Raw genomic sequence first — 18850 nt, 5'->3', positions numbered from 1 at the left:
TTTGACACCTGATTTCGATTTAATAGAATTACTTTTGACTAAAATCCTGTTCAGTGTATAGTGGGAGGCGCTGCATGATTGCATGATACAGATGTAGTCCTTTAGTGAACATCTGGAGAAGGATGTACATGGTTGATGAAGGCTTGAATATTATAATGCATTTTAATTTCTCTGTTAGATCAACTTGGTATTAACAGTCAATCTATGTTAGTTTAAGAGAATTGTTGACTTACTATAACAAATCAAATCAACACATGCAGGTGTATAGCGACTGTATCTGAGTAGGCGCCAACCTTCCGGCTTTTATTTTGAAGGAAACGCGCACGGCACGACAGATTTCATAACATCCCTTTTACCCGGAAGTTGCATGTGTAGTTCTTCTTCTGTACGATTAAGTGGCATTTTGTTCAATGTTTATACTTTTTTAAACTACGGAAATGGCGTGGAAAAGCAGAGGTTTTTATTCTTGTTTTAATTTAACGTTAGCTGTCTGCTAGCACCAGTAGGCGCTTCTGGCTCCGTTACTCACACAACATATGGTTTGAATTTCGTTTGCAGGTCCTTCTCTTCCTCCGGCCTCCTTACATCTCCTGGTTCCTCCAGTGAAACTGATGTCTGCCTTCATATGGCAGGTAGTGCAGCAGCACAGTGTGATGCAGTACGACACGCTGGTGGACTTCGTTAGTTTGGTGACAGAGATCGTCCCAGAGCTCCTCAGTCCCAGTCGGAGAGCTGAGCTCATCCTGGGCCTGAGAGCAAGGGTGAGGGATTACTACGATCTAACTACGATCCATTTTCTGTTCAATTTGAATTGCAGTGATGCCAGATTACTAAGGTCCCTGGCCTTCACTGTTTTGAATCCATAATTCATTTAAATGATTTATTTTCTTACTCACTAAAATGTGCCAAAAACATGTATGTCAGGTTGATTGGTGACTCTAAATTGCCCATAGCAGTGAGTGTGTGTGGTTGTTTGTCTCTATGTGGCCCTGTGATGGACTGGTGACCTGTCCAGGGTGGACCCCTGCCTTTCACCCAAAGAGAGCTGGGATAGGCTCCAGCAGATCCCTGGGACCCTAAATAGGAATAAGCAGGTATAGATGATGGATGGATGTGATCAGTATCAAATTTTATATTCTATATACTTATGTACTTGATATCTGTTTAAGTATTATGTGGACTTGGAGTTGTACTGTGTGGTTACAGTAACAGTCTATGAAGTACATTTTAATGATGGTTACATCTATACCACTGGGTTCTTGAAAAGCTCAGACAAAAAAAAAAAGAGGAAATTTTAACATCTACCTGAGAAGAGGTGCGATTTTCATCTAATGCTCCAGCACAGGACAGTATAGAGTTTGTTTCTGTTAGCAGCTGCTTCTTAGGTCAAAATGAGCTTCAGTTTTTATTTACATTAGTAATATATTTCTTCTTCTGTCAGAAGCATATTTACTACAGTATTCATTTCAGCAGAGGAAAACTATGTCAGTGTATGATTGTGAAAATCATGGTGGTACGTGTTTTGTTGTTAGTTACCTGTGTCCCATCTTTGTCTTGTTGCAGCTGGTTCTGGAGTTGTGTCGTGGTGATGGTGTCGCCAACCTGAAGAACATCCAGAGCCACCTGGATAAAATCCATGCCTGTTGTGCTGAACTGAGCCCTGCTGACCAGATGGTGGGGCTTTAAAGCAAATTCTACAGTGCTGCCTATACAAGACATTGACAACACATACATTAAGGAGTTGAAACCTTTCTCAGCTTTATTGCTGTCCACTTCTTGACAGGCTAGTGATGATACACTGAAGACCTCATACAGCAACTTTGCCAGCCTGGTTGAGAACCTTTTGAATATTCCTTTTGAAAAGGATTTCTTCTTCCAAGTGAGTCTATCTGTGAGAAAGGAAAATTATGAGCTTTTATGAAGGCAACAGTTTACAGCAGCGATGGGTTATTAGTTCAGATCCAAAGCTCTGGCTGTTTTTGTAGGAGGTATTTCCTGCAAACTATGGCTCAGCCTACGACCAAAGACTTCAGCAGCTGGTGTCCGAGTTCCTGTCCAGGCTGGAGCAGCTGCTGCCAATACCAGACCTGCAACAGGTATTTAAACCAGGAAGGCACAGATTCCTCATGTAAACTGTTAGGCAAGAATAAGTACAGATCAACTCTTGACACTGTTACATGTACAGGTTTGATCATACTTCTTAAATTATAACAGACAATTTTAATGAACAATTCAAGGGATCATTAATGAGCAGTTTTATACTTTACATGATGAATTAAGCAACTTAATTTTTTTTGTCTTGATTTTAAAAGGTGTGAAATTCAGTTATTTATTGGTCACTTCTAAAACAGATAGTTGTCAGCCAAAACAAACATTTTTTACTTTTGCTTTGAGTAAATGTAAGTTCATGAACTGTGAACTGTTTCACCTGCTAATCTGCATCTCTGTGGTCTTCTCTGTGGCTCTCAGACAGTAGCATGGCTCACTGACACAGCATCTGTGTTAGAAGAATTTGGACAGTATCTGTCTGAACCTTTTTGCCTGAAGGCTCTGTTGCTTCATCACCGACAGCTGGGGACTCTGAGCTCAGGTGAGCTTAAAGCAGGACTTTTTTTTTTTCTTTCCTGTTGTCTTGCTTCATATCTTCTTAACTTGTCTTTCTTTTTTTTTTCAGATTTCTAATACCCGACTCTAATGTGTAAAATGTTAAATCCCTTCCTTTATCACAGATCCGTCAAGCAGCGAGGAAGTTATTCTTTTGTCCACACTGGCTCTTCCTTCTCAGGCAGGAGCGGGGAGATTTGAGCCATACAATGAGGATGATGATGATTATGACAGGGAGGAAGAGACTATAGGATTGGAAGTTTCACAAGAGGAAGACCTGAATGAAAGTTCAGAGGTCATCGCATTGTTGCCAAAAAAAGAATCAGGTCAGCCAAAATCAGTTGCAGCTGCAAATGAGAATTGGTTACTGTACTTATGTGCTGTGTTTTATGCTGTTTCCAGGTCCCCTGTCGCGTTTATTCATCTGCCCCGAGTGTTCGTATGCTCACCGCACAAAGAGGAAGGTCGAGGAGCACATACAAAGCGAGCACCACGTAACAGCTCCCATTCAGAAAAGAATATCCGCGAATAAAGCCAGATCAAAGACTGAACAGAAAAGCAACACCTTCATCGCTGAAAAGAAGAAAGTAGACAGCAACTTGAGGAAGAAACACAAACCAAAAGTTGGTGTTGAAAAAAAGCTGGAACGTAAGCAGAAGAAGGACAACTTAGAAAACAAGAAACGACGCAAACGGAAAGAGCCCACGGGGGAAGACAAAAGGTTTTTGAGCACTCGACCATTGAACAAAAACTTCACAGAGGAAGAAACCAAATGCCCGACGTGTGAAAAGGTTTTTGAACATTCTAATCAACTGAAGACTCATATGAAGCTTCACAGCTTCCAGTACCACTGCAGCCAGTGTGAGAAGGGATTCACGAGCCAGTCAGGCTATTATCAGCACCAGAGACTCCACAAGAGAGGACGGATATTCATCTGCAGCCAGTGCAAGAAGGGGTTCCTGTGTAATTATTCTCTCAAGCAGCATGAACGCCTGCACGAAGGCCCCACCCATCTCTGTACCATCTGTGGGAAAAGCTTCAGCAAAACAGGCATTGTGAGACACATGCAAATGCACAGAGGTGAGAAGAATTTCCTGTGCACCACATGTGGGAAGTTGTTTCTCTCTTCAGGGGAGCTGCTGCTACACACTCGGTCTCACACGGGCGAGATGCCGTACACCTGCACCCAATGTGGGAAGGGTTTCTCCAGTAAGGGTCACCTAAATGTCCACATGCGGTCTCATACAGGGGAGCGCCCATACCTGTGCTTAGAGTGCCCAAAGCGTTTCCTCACACTGAACTGCCTGAAGAGACACACACTCAGCCACAACGGGGTGAAACCATTCAAGTGTCCCAACTGTGATAGAGAATTCTCTCAGCAGGGGAACCTAAAAAGACATATGGTTATTCATAAACCTGACACATAATGTGTAGCTGTAGTTGACGTAAATCTGAATGTAGTTAGGTATAATACCTTGTCAGTTTTGTTTTTTTGTTTGTTTTTTTTTTAAAACCTGCAGTAAACTGTAATGGGAAAGCCATGGTATATTAAATATAACAATAATGTTTGGGGTTCGTTTGGAGGCCAGACAGGTGCTGCTTTTAAACAACAGAAACTTACAATACTAAAGGAATGATTTTGAATGATTGTTTTACATGTATGTAAGAAAAAACCAAACAGCCTGGACTAACACTGTGTTTGCATGCCAACCCTGGGAGAGAAATAACATGCAAACTTGGAAAATGTTAAAAGAATGGTGTAAATCTGGTAGTGTTTTGCATTTAAGGAAAAGTTCTAAACCAGTCCTAGGTTGCAAGTGCAAATCCTGCTGTGCAAGTCTGATAACATTTTTTATACGAGTTAAATCGTGGAGGTTTCCATTCGAACACCATAAAACAAATAAATAATGACAGTATATGATATCTGTTTAAGGGGAATTGTCTTAACATTTGACTTGCGTGAGCAGGGAATGACACCTATGTGTTACACAGTCATCCCAGTGTCCTGACCCAAGCCTAGTGCATGGGAATAACTGGGAGAAAATGTAATGGCAGTTTACTGTAACTTCATATCAGCACAGGTTTCTCCAGACACATTGTGAGACAAAGGATGTGTTGAGCTGCTGCTGCCCAGCCCACAGACATGCCAACGTAAAATGGAAAGAAAAAACGGCAGCTGTAGGAAATGCAATTTATTTGCAATTTTTTAATAACATCATTCCTCAGATAAAAATGCAATGTTACAGGAATATACATCAGATATTAATTTAAAACTTGCTTTCAAGGGACCATACAGTCTAAATATACTTTTTCCTTTTTTATTTACTGGTAGCGTGCGTTATAAGCAAGACAGACTCTGTCACCAATGACAGACTGACAAGTTACAGATACAAACTGTACATTACTTATTTACAAATCAACTTTTTGTTTGGTTTTTCGTGTCACTTTTTATTGAAAATAGGAGTAGAAAAAGTGATTGAATTAATATTCTGATTTATTTCATTTGTATTCTTTCTCCTTCTAAAATCTAAAATGAAATGAAGAAACAAACAAAACAAAACAAAATCAAGAACTCTCCTTTAGAAAAAAAGAAAGAGAAGCTGAAGAAGAAGAAGAAGAAAAGGTTGTGTCAACTGTGAGACTGCAGTCATCACCAAGGAGACAAATGGTAACTGAGGAAACCAAATGATGTTGGGCCAGTATCACTTAGCAACCTCAGAACCAATGAAATCCCTCATAAAGTCGAGGGGGAGTGGCTTATGTTGAAGAACTCAGTTATGAAACGGCCACCTGCCTCCAAAGCTACCGCAAGCACAAAAACACACTCTAGTTCATTTTTTGACCATAAATAGTGCTGTTATTAAATACTACATTTAACAGTAGTGCCACTACTAATATTACAACAAATTGGTCTCTGTGTGAACACCTTTCTCCAAAAAAAATAAACTTGACGGTTAAAAACAGACTTCTCTCCGACAGAAAGAAACACAACCCAACAGATAGATCAATCCTGTCAGAGGCCCTTTAACACTTTGCGTGAGTAGTGAGCTAAGACTATGAACAAGATCATAAGACACTACTGACCAGTGGAGAACAGAGCCACACAGCCCTGGCATTTACCCAGTAAATAAAGAATAGAAAAGCTTTCATTAAACACTACTTTATATGGAGCTGTGGATCCCCTGCCACTGAATCATCAGGCTGACAAAAGGCCCGGAACACCCCGCCTGCATGCTGTTAAAGAGGCATTTCCACACAAGCAACAAATAGCTCACAGAAGAAAACACACCTTCGTTAAAGCTGCATTTGCATACACAGGCATACAGGAGCTATTTGTTTCTAACTCTGTGTCAAAGTGTGGCTTTCGTAGCAATGTAACCGCATGGCATTGAGGTTTTTAAAGACCTAAAGTGTCAGCAAAGAGTTAAATTCTGTCTGTGGCAGTCAGAAACTGGGACTAACTGGCGAAAACCAAAAACACTAAAGTCTAAATCTAACTTTCAAAAGCTAAATGTGGACTTTTCAGACATCACTAAGAGCATTAATGTGTCCTACATTCAAGGGATGAGTGTGTAGACATAATTATCATTCATGGTGCAATGTAAAATTAGCTCTTATCAGTAAACTTAGAGAGAAGTAGATGCAGGGAGCCAGGGACATTCATGATACCAGTGAGGATGAGCTGTATTAACACCAGAGCCACTGACAGAAAGTGTGCATCATAAAGCTGCTGCCACACCTCTATAGCTGTTAGCTGAAGTAATATCCTGAAAAAAGTCACTGTTAGAAACCCTAGCTGGATCAGAAATCTCTTCTTCTCAATTAACAGACCGTGGGTGCAGCATTCTTCTCCAAAAAAGTGGTACTTATGATATTCTCATATGTGCAAAACAGGGATTTCTTTCATGAGCTATAATTCAAGTGTATGAATAACAATAAGAGAAGGAACGAGTGAAACACAAGGCTTTCGAGGTCCTTACAATGCTAACAGTCATAATGTTCACAGACAGGTGCTGCTACACAATGGGTGAGTTATATCAAGCTACGCTTTAAGTTATTTCTAAATCTACTGTGCAAGCAAATCTGATCTATCTGGTTTGTTTTAGGACTCACCAGGTCAAGAAAAACAGAAGAGAGTCAGAAATAAATTCTATTTTTGTTTCGCACCACTCAGAAATCAAATTTCTCTAAGACTGACTGGTGGAAACTTTACATGCATCTGTGAGACGTGTCGTGCATGAACATCCTATCTGGAAAAAGAAAACAAAAATCAAACTAGCCATTTGAGTGTTATTATGAGGCAGTGCAGTACAATATGCAAAGGGCTGGTTAGGTTTCTTTTTAATACTGATCACTGTTTTAGAACTTTGTCATACTCCTATGATAATTTTGCCTCTTAAATCCAAACACTTACTTAAATTAAATGTGTGCTTGGCGTGTTAAGCTGTGATCATAATTAATCCTCCAAGAGTCTAATTTTCTGTAAGTGTCTGTAAATGTCACTGTTATTTCATAAAATGCACTAATGTCACTAAATCTTGTAATCAGATAATCGTGATCCCATTGCATGTGTTGTTTTCTGTTCATTACTAAAGTCTGGCTTCTGCATTGGCAACAAACAGACAAAGGCAAGTCTCCACACACAAAGGAAACTTATCAATAATAATGATTTTTCAAAAACCTAATGCAAACATTCAGCTCAAGGTAAAGCCAATAAAACATTTGTTCTGTGGTTGTGATATTGAAAATGCCAGCATGTGTGCAGTTAAACAGTATGGCACCTCCACACCTGATCTGAGCATTTTTCCACAAAGAACACAAGCACTTCTGACCCTTTGCAAAGTCCATCTCCAAGCTATCATTTCATGACTTATAATTTAATATAGGTTTTATATATATATTATCTAAAATAGAAGACACTTGCAATAGAAACATATTTAATAATATATTCCCTCTTTCACTTTCTGCTCAATTTGCCAAAGCTTTCATCACCATCAGTGACATCAAAATAACATCTGTACAACAGAAAAACAGGTGAGGTGAACTTCTTTGCTTCTCCTGACAAATAATTCTTATTTCAATTAGATTTAATTAGATCTGAATCCTACAACAACAGTCCTGTCCTGACTTTACCTAGAACAGATGAAAAATAAATCTCTATGCAAAATAGTCCTCTTAGAAATGTTGGTCAGAAGCTAACAATGATCATCACACACTTCACTCTACATGAAAATACAATGCACATCTGTTCTGTGATGGTAGATCCACATGAGGAGATATATGAGTGATTACCCTCTGTCTCTGAAATGTGTAAGTCACACCAAAGTTTATAGAGTTTAAACACATCTTTGAAATGTTATGTGTGTAAAATACAATCTGAGTTAAAGTATGCATCTCTTTAAATAGTGAGAGGCTCCTCTTCCATAATCCAAAAAATCTTTGTGTGTCCTCGCTGTCCAGCTGACATCACATCAGATGGCCAGATGCTAAGCTACTTTAGTTTCCTGCATCTAATGCAAATGAATTTCTCCACACACATGTAGTTCAGGTCTTCCAAATCCTTTTTTGGAAGAAAAAAAAATAAAGAAGCTACATGATTTCCATGGCTCAAAGCACAGAGAGTTTATATAATTTGAAAAAGTGTACAGTGTATATATGTGTGTATTTCGCTGATGTAGGACCAGTTGAAGAGAGACAGGTCTCTCAGTGCTACAATAGGTAAATGTCCAGACTTTGACCTGCTAAGACAGGTTGCTGGTAGGTTAATGTCTTTCAGTCCATTTCACGAAACAGAAAACAAAGAGAAGAAAATGCATCAGATTTAGGATCTCTCTGTTACTTAACATTTACAAGTAGATGTCAAAGTTTGAAATCTGTCAAGTATAGATTTCAAAATCATAATTTCATTAAAAGCTGGAAAAAGAGCCTTTAATTTCTGGAGTCACATGAGTCATAATGCAGCGAGTCTTAGCTGTAGTTATGATGATTAAAAATCCTCATATTACGTCTTATTCTGTATGGACTGAAAAGCCAGTCTGGGAATCATCTAAGCCTGCTGTGTACATGCCATCAGATAAAACATACAACATCTCTTCTTTAATAAATACATTATCTGTGCTGGTTCTTTTTGGTCAAAAATAGTCAAAGTGGGATTCTGTTCAATATATTCAGACTAACTTTCAGCCAGTTCATCTAGTTAACTCATTTTTCAAATATTTCATTAGCCACATTCCCAAACAGATGTCCTGCCCTTTCCTTACTATAACATTCTGGTGATTAAATATTATATATCTATCTTATTATATATGGTATATAAAAATATACAATCATTGGCTAGTGGTGAGACAAAAGATCATTCACACAGGACCAATGTTTTATACCTCTAGAGAACCTCATGCACATAAAACATTTTTTAGATACATAATTCACCATGTCAGAACTTAGAACACCCTGAAATCCAAACATGATGAATTAAAACGGTCAACACTCCCAAAATACTATTCATCCAACGTTCCTACTCAGAACACCCACTGCTTCCCATTGTCATCAATCACCAACTAGATTGTCATCCATCTACCCGAAACCAGGCCTTTATTCTCTCCGTCTGCTTTCACTGGAGGAAAGTATTTGAGTTTGAACTGCAACATTTGAGGCAGAGGGGACTGGATTTGGTTGAACTGGTTGTAGGTGGAGCTCCAGGGACGTAGCACGCACGGCTGTAGCCCGTCAGCCTGATAAACTGGCCACTGACTGTCAGCAGCACACACACAACATACCTTTCTCACTGTGGACAAAGTGACTTACAAAGCACTGGTCTAACTGGTATCATTATTAGTGGCTACATTCCACTTAATGGTTCCACAGCTGTGGATTGGTGCACGCTGGGTGACTGGCACAGCAAAACAGAAATGAGCCATAATTAAAGTTACTAGTTAAAGCTGTGCTTTTCCTACTGAGTAGTAAAAAATGTCAGCTATGTTCCAATTCTATATCACATGCTAATTGTAAATAGTATAATAAAATACCATTCATTATAGTATACCAGAAATCAGCATACTCAAACAATGCAAACAGGAAATTATGTAATGCAAGCACTGTGAACCAAATCATGACTTTCTAATGACATTTGAACCTCACAGGGAAAATCTGTTCTTTCTGTTGTATTAGGTCAATTAAAGGGCCACTCCACAGATTTTACACATACACAAAGTCAGTTTACTCACCGTGATGAAGGGTTATCTCAGATTGGGTGTGAAGATTAGAAAGTTAGCATCAAACAGTTGGAAGGGAGCCTGAATGATGTAGACAGGAAGGGCCTACAGAAAAGATGCTTTTGGTGCATTATGGGAAATGTAGTATGTAGGACAACATGTCTGGGCACATAGGCGTCTGCTACATCTGTGTGTTTCTTCTTTTAGTCTCAGGAGTCACCCAGATTATCAAATCTGCAATATGTTCTTCATTTCCACTGAACAGCACACTCCTTTACAATGCATATTAGAGAATATTTAATTTTGTTAGGTTTTCAGTTCTTACACTTGGTATGTAGCATGGAACTGCAACACAGCTTTGGTTTTACCTTTAGTTTAGATGTACATGCACTTTGTGCTTGAATATAACAAGCAGTAAGTGTAGTATATAGTGGCTTCTGCCTGTGTGCATGTTTGTCAGACTTAATCCTACAAACTAATTAGGGGCAATTTGGTCAAATTCATACAAATTATTCCTACTGGTCTGTCTTCGACATGTCAGCAGAAGAAATAGTAGAAGCTGAAGATGAATTGAGACAAGAGACTATAAAAGAACACTAAACACAAAGGCAAAGAAATAGTGGTGCCTGTCTGTGCCTGTGGAAATAAAAAATACAGAAATTTGCTATTTCTGTCATGTCTCATGACACCCAGAAACACGAGCTTCGTCCGTTGCAGGGTTAAAAATCAGAAAATGAACTAAGAGCTCATAAGACACAAGATATGCAAAATCACCTTTCAATTACCCATCCATTGCTGTCCACACTCAAATGTTTGTTAATTTAGGGAAGAAATACCTTAAAAACTCAATGTACACAAAATAGAAATAGCTACTCTGCCATAATGTGATATGATAATTAACAAGATAAAAACAAAATGACTGCAAAACCTGGATGCCTCAAATGTCAACATGTGAACCTCATGCAATACTGATGGTATATCCACAAAGCTCAATCCATTTAAAAACTATACCTGGAAATAAACAAAAGAGAGTGATACAGTCAAACAGTATTGAGTCAGGGAGGTGAAGTCAGTCGCTTCTGATTCATCCAAATAAATAATCTCTGTGTCTCCAATGACTGGATGTTAAATCAAAAACAAAAATACTAATTTCAGGTCCCTGTCTCAATACATGTTTGACCACAGATGCAGATCCGTCAGCCGGGTACAAGAAAGATAAATAAATACATTACTTTACTATACTGCACTGCAATGTACCTGATTTCAAGTATGTTAGGTTTCTCTAGCATGGAAACCACTGAGTTTACTTAAAAATGTAACAAACACAAAATAATATATCTTCATATTTTTTTCTCACTTTCACAAGTATATTTACTTCGGGAACCTTGTATACAGTCATAGTTATTGCATTGTTTTTGCATATCTTGTGGGATGCAGGATTACACCCACTCATACCATTATACTGCAATACAACACCTCATAGTTCATGCTAAACTAAATATTACAAAAAACTACAATGCTGCTCCACTCCACACGGGGGCGCTAAAGGCCTTTGAAACTCTCTCACCAGAATTTAAAACCAAAATGCCTTTAAACACACACAACAGAGCCTGATTTGGTGCTTGTAATATGCAGGGTTACTCTAAGCTGTATGTACCTATCTCTCAGACATGAACACAAACATGATTTAAACTGAATGTGAATTGATTATCGATAAATCTTAAGGCTATGATTAAAGGTAATAGAAAATATCCATTATGTGACCTTGTGGAAACCTATTATATTTTATTTTGGCCAGATCTGACAGTGGTTCTGTCTTGACTTCATTCATTACATTTGAGAGAGGAACATTCATGGCAGGAACAAAACTGAATGATTAAAATGGGTGGTAATAAGCAGACACACTGCTGGGTCCACTGTAGCAGCTTTAATATAAAAACTACTACTTTACAATTCAAATGCCTGCTGCTTACATTTATTATTAAGGTCCTAATAGGTCATTATGTAAGTACATCAGAATAAATAATTGAGAGAAGGGCCTCTATTAGGTTTTAAATTTAGGGTTAATGGACCTTAACTTGGCCAACAAAGTGTGGAAACTAAAACCAAAGCACAAAGTGATATTGTGCTAATTTTAAGGTTTAAAAATTATAGCCAGACCCCGCCCTGCACGCACAGTAACATCCTTGAATACACCCAAATCTGTCCTATTAACTTTCAGTCTTGAAGTTTGCCCAAAAAAGCAGCTTATGTGAGCCATGAGCCACAACGTAGCCTGTTAGCTTATGGTACCAAATGTTTTCAACACAACAGTCCCTGTTTTAATGAGGTGTTTTAAAGAATAAGTAGAATGAAAGAAAAGAAAAGAAATGCTTAAGGTATTTTTATGAAGCCAAAGGATCCTGGACAAAAGACCAAATGCCAGGGAGGGTAGTCCTTTGACAACACAAACCTCTTCAGGGTTTGCAGTATGATCCTAAACACGAAACAATACCACTGCCACTAAAACACATTCAACATTCACATTTGATTTGCATAATAATGTCAGAAGTCCGTTACTGGCACAGGATGCAGTGTATGGCAGTGTGTCCATGCATACCCTTCCTTGCCACAAATCTGCTCTGCTTCACATGTAGGAATGAATCTCAGTCTCTATGATACATTAAAATGAAAACTGAGGGCCAATGGGGTTTCTGTGATTTTTAAAGTCAGTTGTTTTAGAAAAGATATGGAATTAAATGTATCTGAATGTGACCACTGGTCTGGTGACATGCAGACTATCCTCACACATCAAGATTGTTGTCATAATTAATGTTTTAACACATTTTTAGAGGCTAGACCTGTTACAGAACATTTAGAGAGCTGAAATGAATTATTTCAGTTTCAAATAATATAATGTCATTGGCATAATAATAATAATATTTTGGAATAGATGCAATACCAAAGTGAGACCTGTGCACTGTGCATTATACTGAAGCCTGAGTACCATACCGGGCTATGGCACATGGCGGCCACACTTTGTCCAAAGTGAATACAAACTATAATCAAGTTCTAAAATATAATTGTGAAACATCAATCAAAAAATGTCAGCATGCTACTTGAAAGCCATTGAATAAAAAAGCAAAAACTCAAATCACACCAAGATGTCATCCAACCTTCCTCTGAGCTGACATTTTTCCAATCTATGTCCAATATTTTAGCTCATTAACAAACAATTGTCGTATCAAATATCAGTAAATTTCCCATCTGTATTATAATTACTCAGTAATTAGCTTTACCAGCATATTATATTAGAAACAGGAAATTCTTTCTGAGAATGCTAATAAATCGGAAAATGTTGAGACATGAGTGGAGCTAAGTCAAAGAGATATGATTCAGAAGTCTTGCAGCATTTGTGCACCAGCCCTAATAGTTCATTGGGTGTGTTAATTATGATTAAATGACGAAATCATGTGGTTGTGGTGTTTTAGCAAAATTACTTTCCCTCCCCTCCCCCCTCCCTTCACGAGGCGTCACTGTGGCAGTACAGATTTGGTGCTTTTACCATTTAGAGCAACCATCCATAGAAGAAAAGCAGCAATCGCCAAAAGGCTTCTTACCTTCTGGCCAAGCTGCAATGCCGAAACAAATCACTACTGTAAACCGTCTTTCTGACCTCGCTGGAGACCTTACACTTAACTACTTTTAAACACCTAAAGAAAAGTTATGCGATGACTAATTTTCAAAGATAGAGTGGCTTCTGACTCTGCAGCTTGGCTAAAAAGTAAAAACCATGCTAAAGAAATCACAAAGCTTTGGAAGCATGCCTGTCCATGGTAACCCTGTGTTAAGGAGGCCCATTATCACACACACACACACACACACACACACACACACCTTCGTGAACACGCACACAACACCATACTTGTAATGCTACCTTAATTTACTGTCTAGGCTTAAAATCAGCTTTTTAGAATACATAAGTAACCACTCAAACATACACACACACACACACACACACACTCTCACACGCACATTCTCACAATTTTTTCTCTTCTGGGAAAAATAAATAAATAAATAGATACAATCTGTAAAAGGTGCATACTGATAGAGAGAAAGACCCCCCTTTTAGATACTCACACTCATACACACATATATCCTGTACTAAAACGCAGACACACTCCCACACACACAAATATAGTTATACACTCACACGCAAACACTACGCCCTGCTTCAGTACTTAAAACCTCTTAAAATTCTCCTAAAATAAACCGAGCAAAAATACATTTATAATACCAGCACCCCGATTGTGCAAACGAATCAAGGATAAATTAAACCAATAACATCATGAATATAAAATAAAATAGTCATGGCTAGCCAGTTTTGCACAATATTGAACTGTTAAATACATAGTGGGTGTGGTCTGTAGAGAGAGTGTGTGGCAGCAAATCCAATAGGATTCCACGCTGAGAGGAAGAGGAGGAAGTGAGGTTGATTGATGGGCAGATCCTATATGGATCTATGTCCCAAGTCTGGTTTCTTCTCAATCGGTCACTCCCATTCTCTCCTCCACCCTGTCTCTGTTGCTTTGACACACACACACACACACACCTCCCCAACGGCTGAAAAAGCAAAAACCCAGTGATGGAGAGAGAAGGATGGTGGAATAACCAAAGAGAAGGGAGGAAGGAGAGAGGGAGGAGTGAGGAACGGCGAGGTATGAGGCAGAAAAGGGGGCTCGCTGTCTCTGCTGGGCCACCAGATGCTCCTCCCTTTTCCTGTTTTGAGCAGGAAGTAGGTGTGACCAAACAAGGAAAAGCGGCAGAGGATGCAAAGCCAGATCAAGGTGACAGACGAGGTGAGTTTGTCTCCCACTGGCAACACATGAACCAGCGGAAAAAAAGCTGGCTAGCTTCCTGTTGGCCAGAGAGTGTCTCTCTGCCCGTGGCCCCCTGGAGCAGCCCTGTTGTGGCTGTTGGTCCATCCCTCAAATCCTTCCCCCCCTTGGCTGGGGGTGATGTATCACCTTATTTCCACCCCCAGGCTGGCAGGGCTGTGCTCCAAGGTCCCTTAGCTTTGGAAGAGGAGGAGAAATGAGATTTTAAACAGGGTTTTTCCTCACCCTGTTTTACAGCGCTTCATCATCAGTGATCCACGAAGGAGGAGTTGACCTTTGACCTAAAGTGGGTGCGGTCAGATTTTAATCCTTAGCTGTTCCCCGTACAAGCTGGTCTGCTGTCCCCTAACTGGCTTCATGGCGGCCAGATAAACAACAATAACACAACACCAAAGTAGGCATAGAAAACATAGGAAATGAAAACAATAAACACACTATGTCAATAACAGGAAATCCAAAAGGACTTCCTGGCTCTGTTTCCTTTCTATGTTTCCATCATTCCTACTGTCCATTGACTTTTTTGTTTACCTCTACTTCTCTGTTCTTCATACTTTGAGGACATGATAAATTTGTGAGGCACTTTAGAGACACACTCAGACATGTGTGAACATACACACACATACACATACAAATAGAGAAAATCATAGATCACACATACACACACAAGCATACACTGAGATAGTATAGACTAAGCTGTGGTATACTTCGCTTCAAACATTCACACACATACAAACTCATATAAACCAACAAAGTTGTAACAAGGTGTTTAAGGTTGCGTCACCGGCCGCCATTGTCCAGAGCGGTTACATCTGGCAGAGAGGCAGACAGTGTGTGTGCGTGTGTGTGAGGGGCGGGGACAGACAGAGCCAGCTGCTGCACTGTTACCCAGCACTGACAAGCGTCAGTCTCTGATGATGTCAGAGGGGCCAGTCGAACCGGTCGAGCCGACTCCTACAAACTTGTCACACACTCCATATCCTCATCCTCCAACAGCCCGCTGTTCCTCTGCCGTGCTCCTCCAATCACAATTGAGCTTCTGTGAAGCTCCTCCTCTCTCCTTCCAGCCTCTTCCTCCTCCTCTTCTTGTCCTCTCCCCCCTAGTAGCAGCTCCTGCCGCTCCTCTAAAGAGGATGGCCCATGGATGGAGCCTCTGCTTCCTCCGGCCTCTCCCCCGTCCTCGCTGGGACTCAAGCTGAGCACTCGGTCCCTGTGTGTTGCCGCTGCTGTATGGAATTGGAGGAGGTTGCCATTGGGGCTGTGCTGGGAGGTGGAGGAGGTGCTGGATGTATTAGCAGCAGTGCTGCCATTGAGAATGTTGTTGGCGGCATGCTCCATTTCCTCAATAGTCATGTCGCAGGCATCAGCCAACTCGGCTTTGGTTGCCTCGATGAACGATGGGTCCTGGGCAAAATGACCCAAACCTTCGGATATTAGCACCTTGAGGAGGAAATGTGAAAAAGAGGAGTGGGAAGGAAGGGAAGATATGGGATAAAAGAAAAGGTGGAGTGGGAAAGAAAAGGCTTAATATAGGAAAAACACGACAGGGTGGTGGTAGGTTATTGAGTAGAAAGTAAACTTCTCTATTTTGTAAACACATGGACACACACCGCCTCCACCAGACTGCCTGCACTGCCATGAGACATCAAGCTGGAGTCATTTCCTAGTAGTGATGGCACTGTGAGCGACACCGGCCGTGGCGGTCTTTGACTGGACACCGACACGCTGGGCGTGGGACTAGGACTGGGTCCCCGGCTGTTTCCATTACTGTCGCTGTACCTACGGGCAAGACATTCAGACTGTTACTTGAGCTTGTACAGTAACCTGTAGCTATTGTTTTCAAGGTACTTAGTCTTACCAGGGCCCACAGTTGACTGAGGGCAGGCTGGTATTAAGCTTTTCATGGGAGTTGGAGCCCTCCAGCCTCAGAGAGGGAACTCGCTGGTAGGAGGCATCACTGCCATGGGCTAAAAAAACAAAGACAACAGGAGAAAAAAAATGAGGAGAACAAAGTACAATGACAAAGCTACAACAAGACAAAACAACATGTACTTAAAAGTCACTGTTCTGGCTTCAGTGACCAGTATTTCTTAATTAAATTTAGGTTAAACTGTCCTTGCTGATGCCGTATTTTTGCCAGTACTGAACAAACAGCCTTTTGGCCTTTGATGTGCACACAGGGTGGAGTGTACCTGTGGGACTGGCTGGAGGTGTGGAGCACAGCCGGCTGAAGAGGGTAGGTGAGTGACTCCTTCTTAGTAGAGGACTCAACCCTGCCACTGCTAGAGCCTGGAGGAGGAGGAGAGAACAGAGGGAAAGTGTTAGAGAACAGCAGGGAGGGAAGATTATGTCTGCTGGACTCAGCATGGTTGGGAAATCTACATCACTTACTGTATTTACAACGTATCTCTGCATATTCAAGTGTGTGTTTGCTCATGTGGGTCTTTTCTACCTGATGATGTACAAGGTGTAAAGGTACAGCCGTCTTCTGCGAGACGTCTGGCCTTGATTGTCTCCTGAGACACTCCAGATGGAAGGATGATCTCCGCCCTGACACCCACACCACCGATACGCAGACACACAGCATGTAAAATGACAGTAAAAACAGGTCTTGTATCCACATGAACTGTACCAACACAAACATTGTATGTGTGTCTAATCACCTAAAGAGGTGGGGCAGAGGAAGACTCTCCTGGGAGACTGCCACCCTCCTCCTCCTCTTCTGTCCTCCACATCCTCTCCTTCTTCCATGGGAGTCAGCTGCTTACACGTTTCATCATGATATACCAGCCTAATCGAAAAGCAAAGATTCACAGGGAGGAGTTAATGGCAGAAATGTGTAAATGTGGACATCCAACTGATAAAAACTATTTGGGTGTGTGTCTGCCGTACATGTCAGAGGAGAGCGAGTGGTCATCCTCGTGTGTGTACTCCCTGTCGTCGCCATAGCTCTCATCGTATGTCTCCTCTGTTGATCCCTCCCCTCTTCGGATGATTGGCAGACGGCTGTCACTCGAGTCCGAGCTACAAACAAACATACGAGCACACAATCGAAAGACGCAAACAAACAAGATGGACATAAACATAGACCACAGACAGAGAGACAAGTAGACAAATAGGCAGACAGGTGAAAACACAAAAACACAGAAAAAAGCAGCAGCTGGTTAGCCAAGAACATTTAGGAGGAGAGACTGAGAACCCACAGAGAACTACTGCATGTGGGTAAAGGAAAGAGGAGGAGGGAAAAAGAAAATGCTAGAGAAAAGGAAGCAGGTGAGAATTGGCACTTTATGTTAAAGCAAAATGGCAGAAAGCATCAAAAGCAACACCTGGAATATGACAAACTGATGAGGCACAGACATCTTTAAAAACAGAGTTGGACAGACAAGATAATGGCTCATAATAGGTAAGCTAATAGCTATTATGAGCTATAGTAAGCTAATACTTGGAGAGCAGTATTTTAATGTAGGCCTACTGGGAAATTAAACAGGTATTTTTTATGATGTTGTCATCATTTAAAATAAAGGCCAATAAAGTCCCAGAATTAGATGCTGTCTTTTTGTACTCATCTCTTCAGAATGCAGTACTGACATGCTGAGCACGCTGAAACCCTGGTTGTGTGGGTATTTCTAAGAGACATATGTAAGCTAAACTCTGAGAATGATCTATATTCCAAAAATGTCCAGTCACAACGTCTGTCCACATCTGTTTCATATTCCAGACTCAAGCTTTAAGGAGATATTCTGACATTTGAAATTTCTTTTCTACTTCACCAGATTGTTTCCTCAAAAGCTACAACATGTCGGCTTCCTGAAAGTGTTTCAAATCAACTCTTGACAAACAGCTTAGCTTAGCAGAACCCTCGATTTTTATGATGAACACTTCAAAATACAACAAACACTTATTGGTATTTTTCTTCCTGGTAAAGAAAAAAAAAACTATTTCAAATTTCTAAATGTCAAGATGTCCCTTTAATCCAGAGCTATTTTATAGGTTCCACAGCAAACTCTGGGTTAGACCAGCATTTGATTTGATTAAACCCTCACTAAGGCAGTTTTTGGCAGCTGGGTGGAGATCTGTCGCTAAATCAAGCAAATCCAAAGAGACAGGGCATCTGAAAGCTTATACTTTGCTTTGACTGTAATGGAGCCCTTAATTCTA

General features: G+C 40.4%; 2 protein-coding genes across 7 annotated transcripts in view; one reads left to right on the top strand and one right to left on the bottom strand.

Annotated features, from left to right (window-relative positions):
* Window positions 1-350: 350 nt before the first annotated feature.
* On the top strand, window positions 351-4525 carry LOC113141829 (zinc finger protein 184-like). 4 transcript variants are annotated; one of them, XM_026326411.2, is made up of 8 exons: window positions 351-456; window positions 559-761; window positions 1564-1674; window positions 1784-1879; window positions 1986-2096; window positions 2470-2590; window positions 2730-2930; window positions 3007-4525. In XM_026326411.2, exons 1-8 carry the CDS (start codon window positions 438-440, stop codon window positions 4029-4031), a joined length of 1887 nt encoding a protein of 628 aa, XP_026182196.1. In that variant the 5' UTR covers window positions 351-437; the 3' UTR covers window positions 4032-4525. The 4 variants fall into 4 exon arrangements, with proteins under 4 accessions (XP_026182196.1, XP_026182199.1, XP_026182197.1 ...); XM_026326414.2 differs by having other exon boundaries at window positions 2730-2899; window positions 3007-3246; XM_026326412.2 differs by having other exon boundaries at window positions 369-385.
* A 256-nt stretch (window positions 4526-4781) lies between these two features.
* cacna1c (calcium channel, voltage-dependent, L type, alpha 1C subunit) overlaps window positions 4782-18850 on the bottom strand; it is a 149703-nt gene continuing 135634 nt past the window's right edge. For all 3 annotated transcript variants that reach the window (XM_026326405.1, XM_026326403.1, XM_026326404.1), the window contains 7 exons: window positions 17582-17713; window positions 17353-17480; window positions 17142-17239; window positions 16882-16978; window positions 16548-16656; window positions 16300-16468; window positions 4782-16129 (listed from right to left, as the gene is read on the bottom strand). In XM_026326405.1, the coding sequence (XP_026182190.1) occupies window positions 15644-16129; window positions 16300-16468; window positions 16548-16656; window positions 16882-16978; window positions 17142-17239; window positions 17353-17480; window positions 17582-17713 (1219 nt within the window). In that variant the 3' untranslated portion in view covers window positions 4782-15643. The remainder of the gene's footprint in view (window positions 16130-16299; window positions 16469-16547; window positions 16657-16881; window positions 16979-17141; window positions 17240-17352; window positions 17481-17581; window positions 17714-18850) is intronic.

This window comes from Mastacembelus armatus, chromosome 23, assembly GCF_900324485.2.
Source record: "Mastacembelus armatus chromosome 23, fMasArm1.2, whole genome shotgun sequence".
In the NCBI taxonomy this organism is placed as follows: domain Eukaryota; kingdom Metazoa; phylum Chordata; class Actinopteri; order Synbranchiformes; family Mastacembelidae; genus Mastacembelus; species Mastacembelus armatus.
The sequence above is the reverse complement of the archived record's forward strand: the minus strand, read 5'-3'. Positions and strand labels throughout refer to the sequence as shown.

What these genes read in the sequence shown, in the direction of transcription:
- LOC113141829 (XM_026326411.2), top strand. An exon ending in TGAGCCCTGCTGACCAGATG is followed by an intron (nt 1,675 to 1,783) that starts GTGGGGCTTTAA and finishes ACTTCTTGACAG; the next exon opens with GCTAGTGATGATACACTGAA. An exon ending in CAATACCAGACCTGCAACAG is followed by an intron (nt 2,097 to 2,469) that starts GTATTTAAACCA and finishes TGTGGCTCTCAG; the next exon opens with ACAGTAGCATGGCTCACTGA.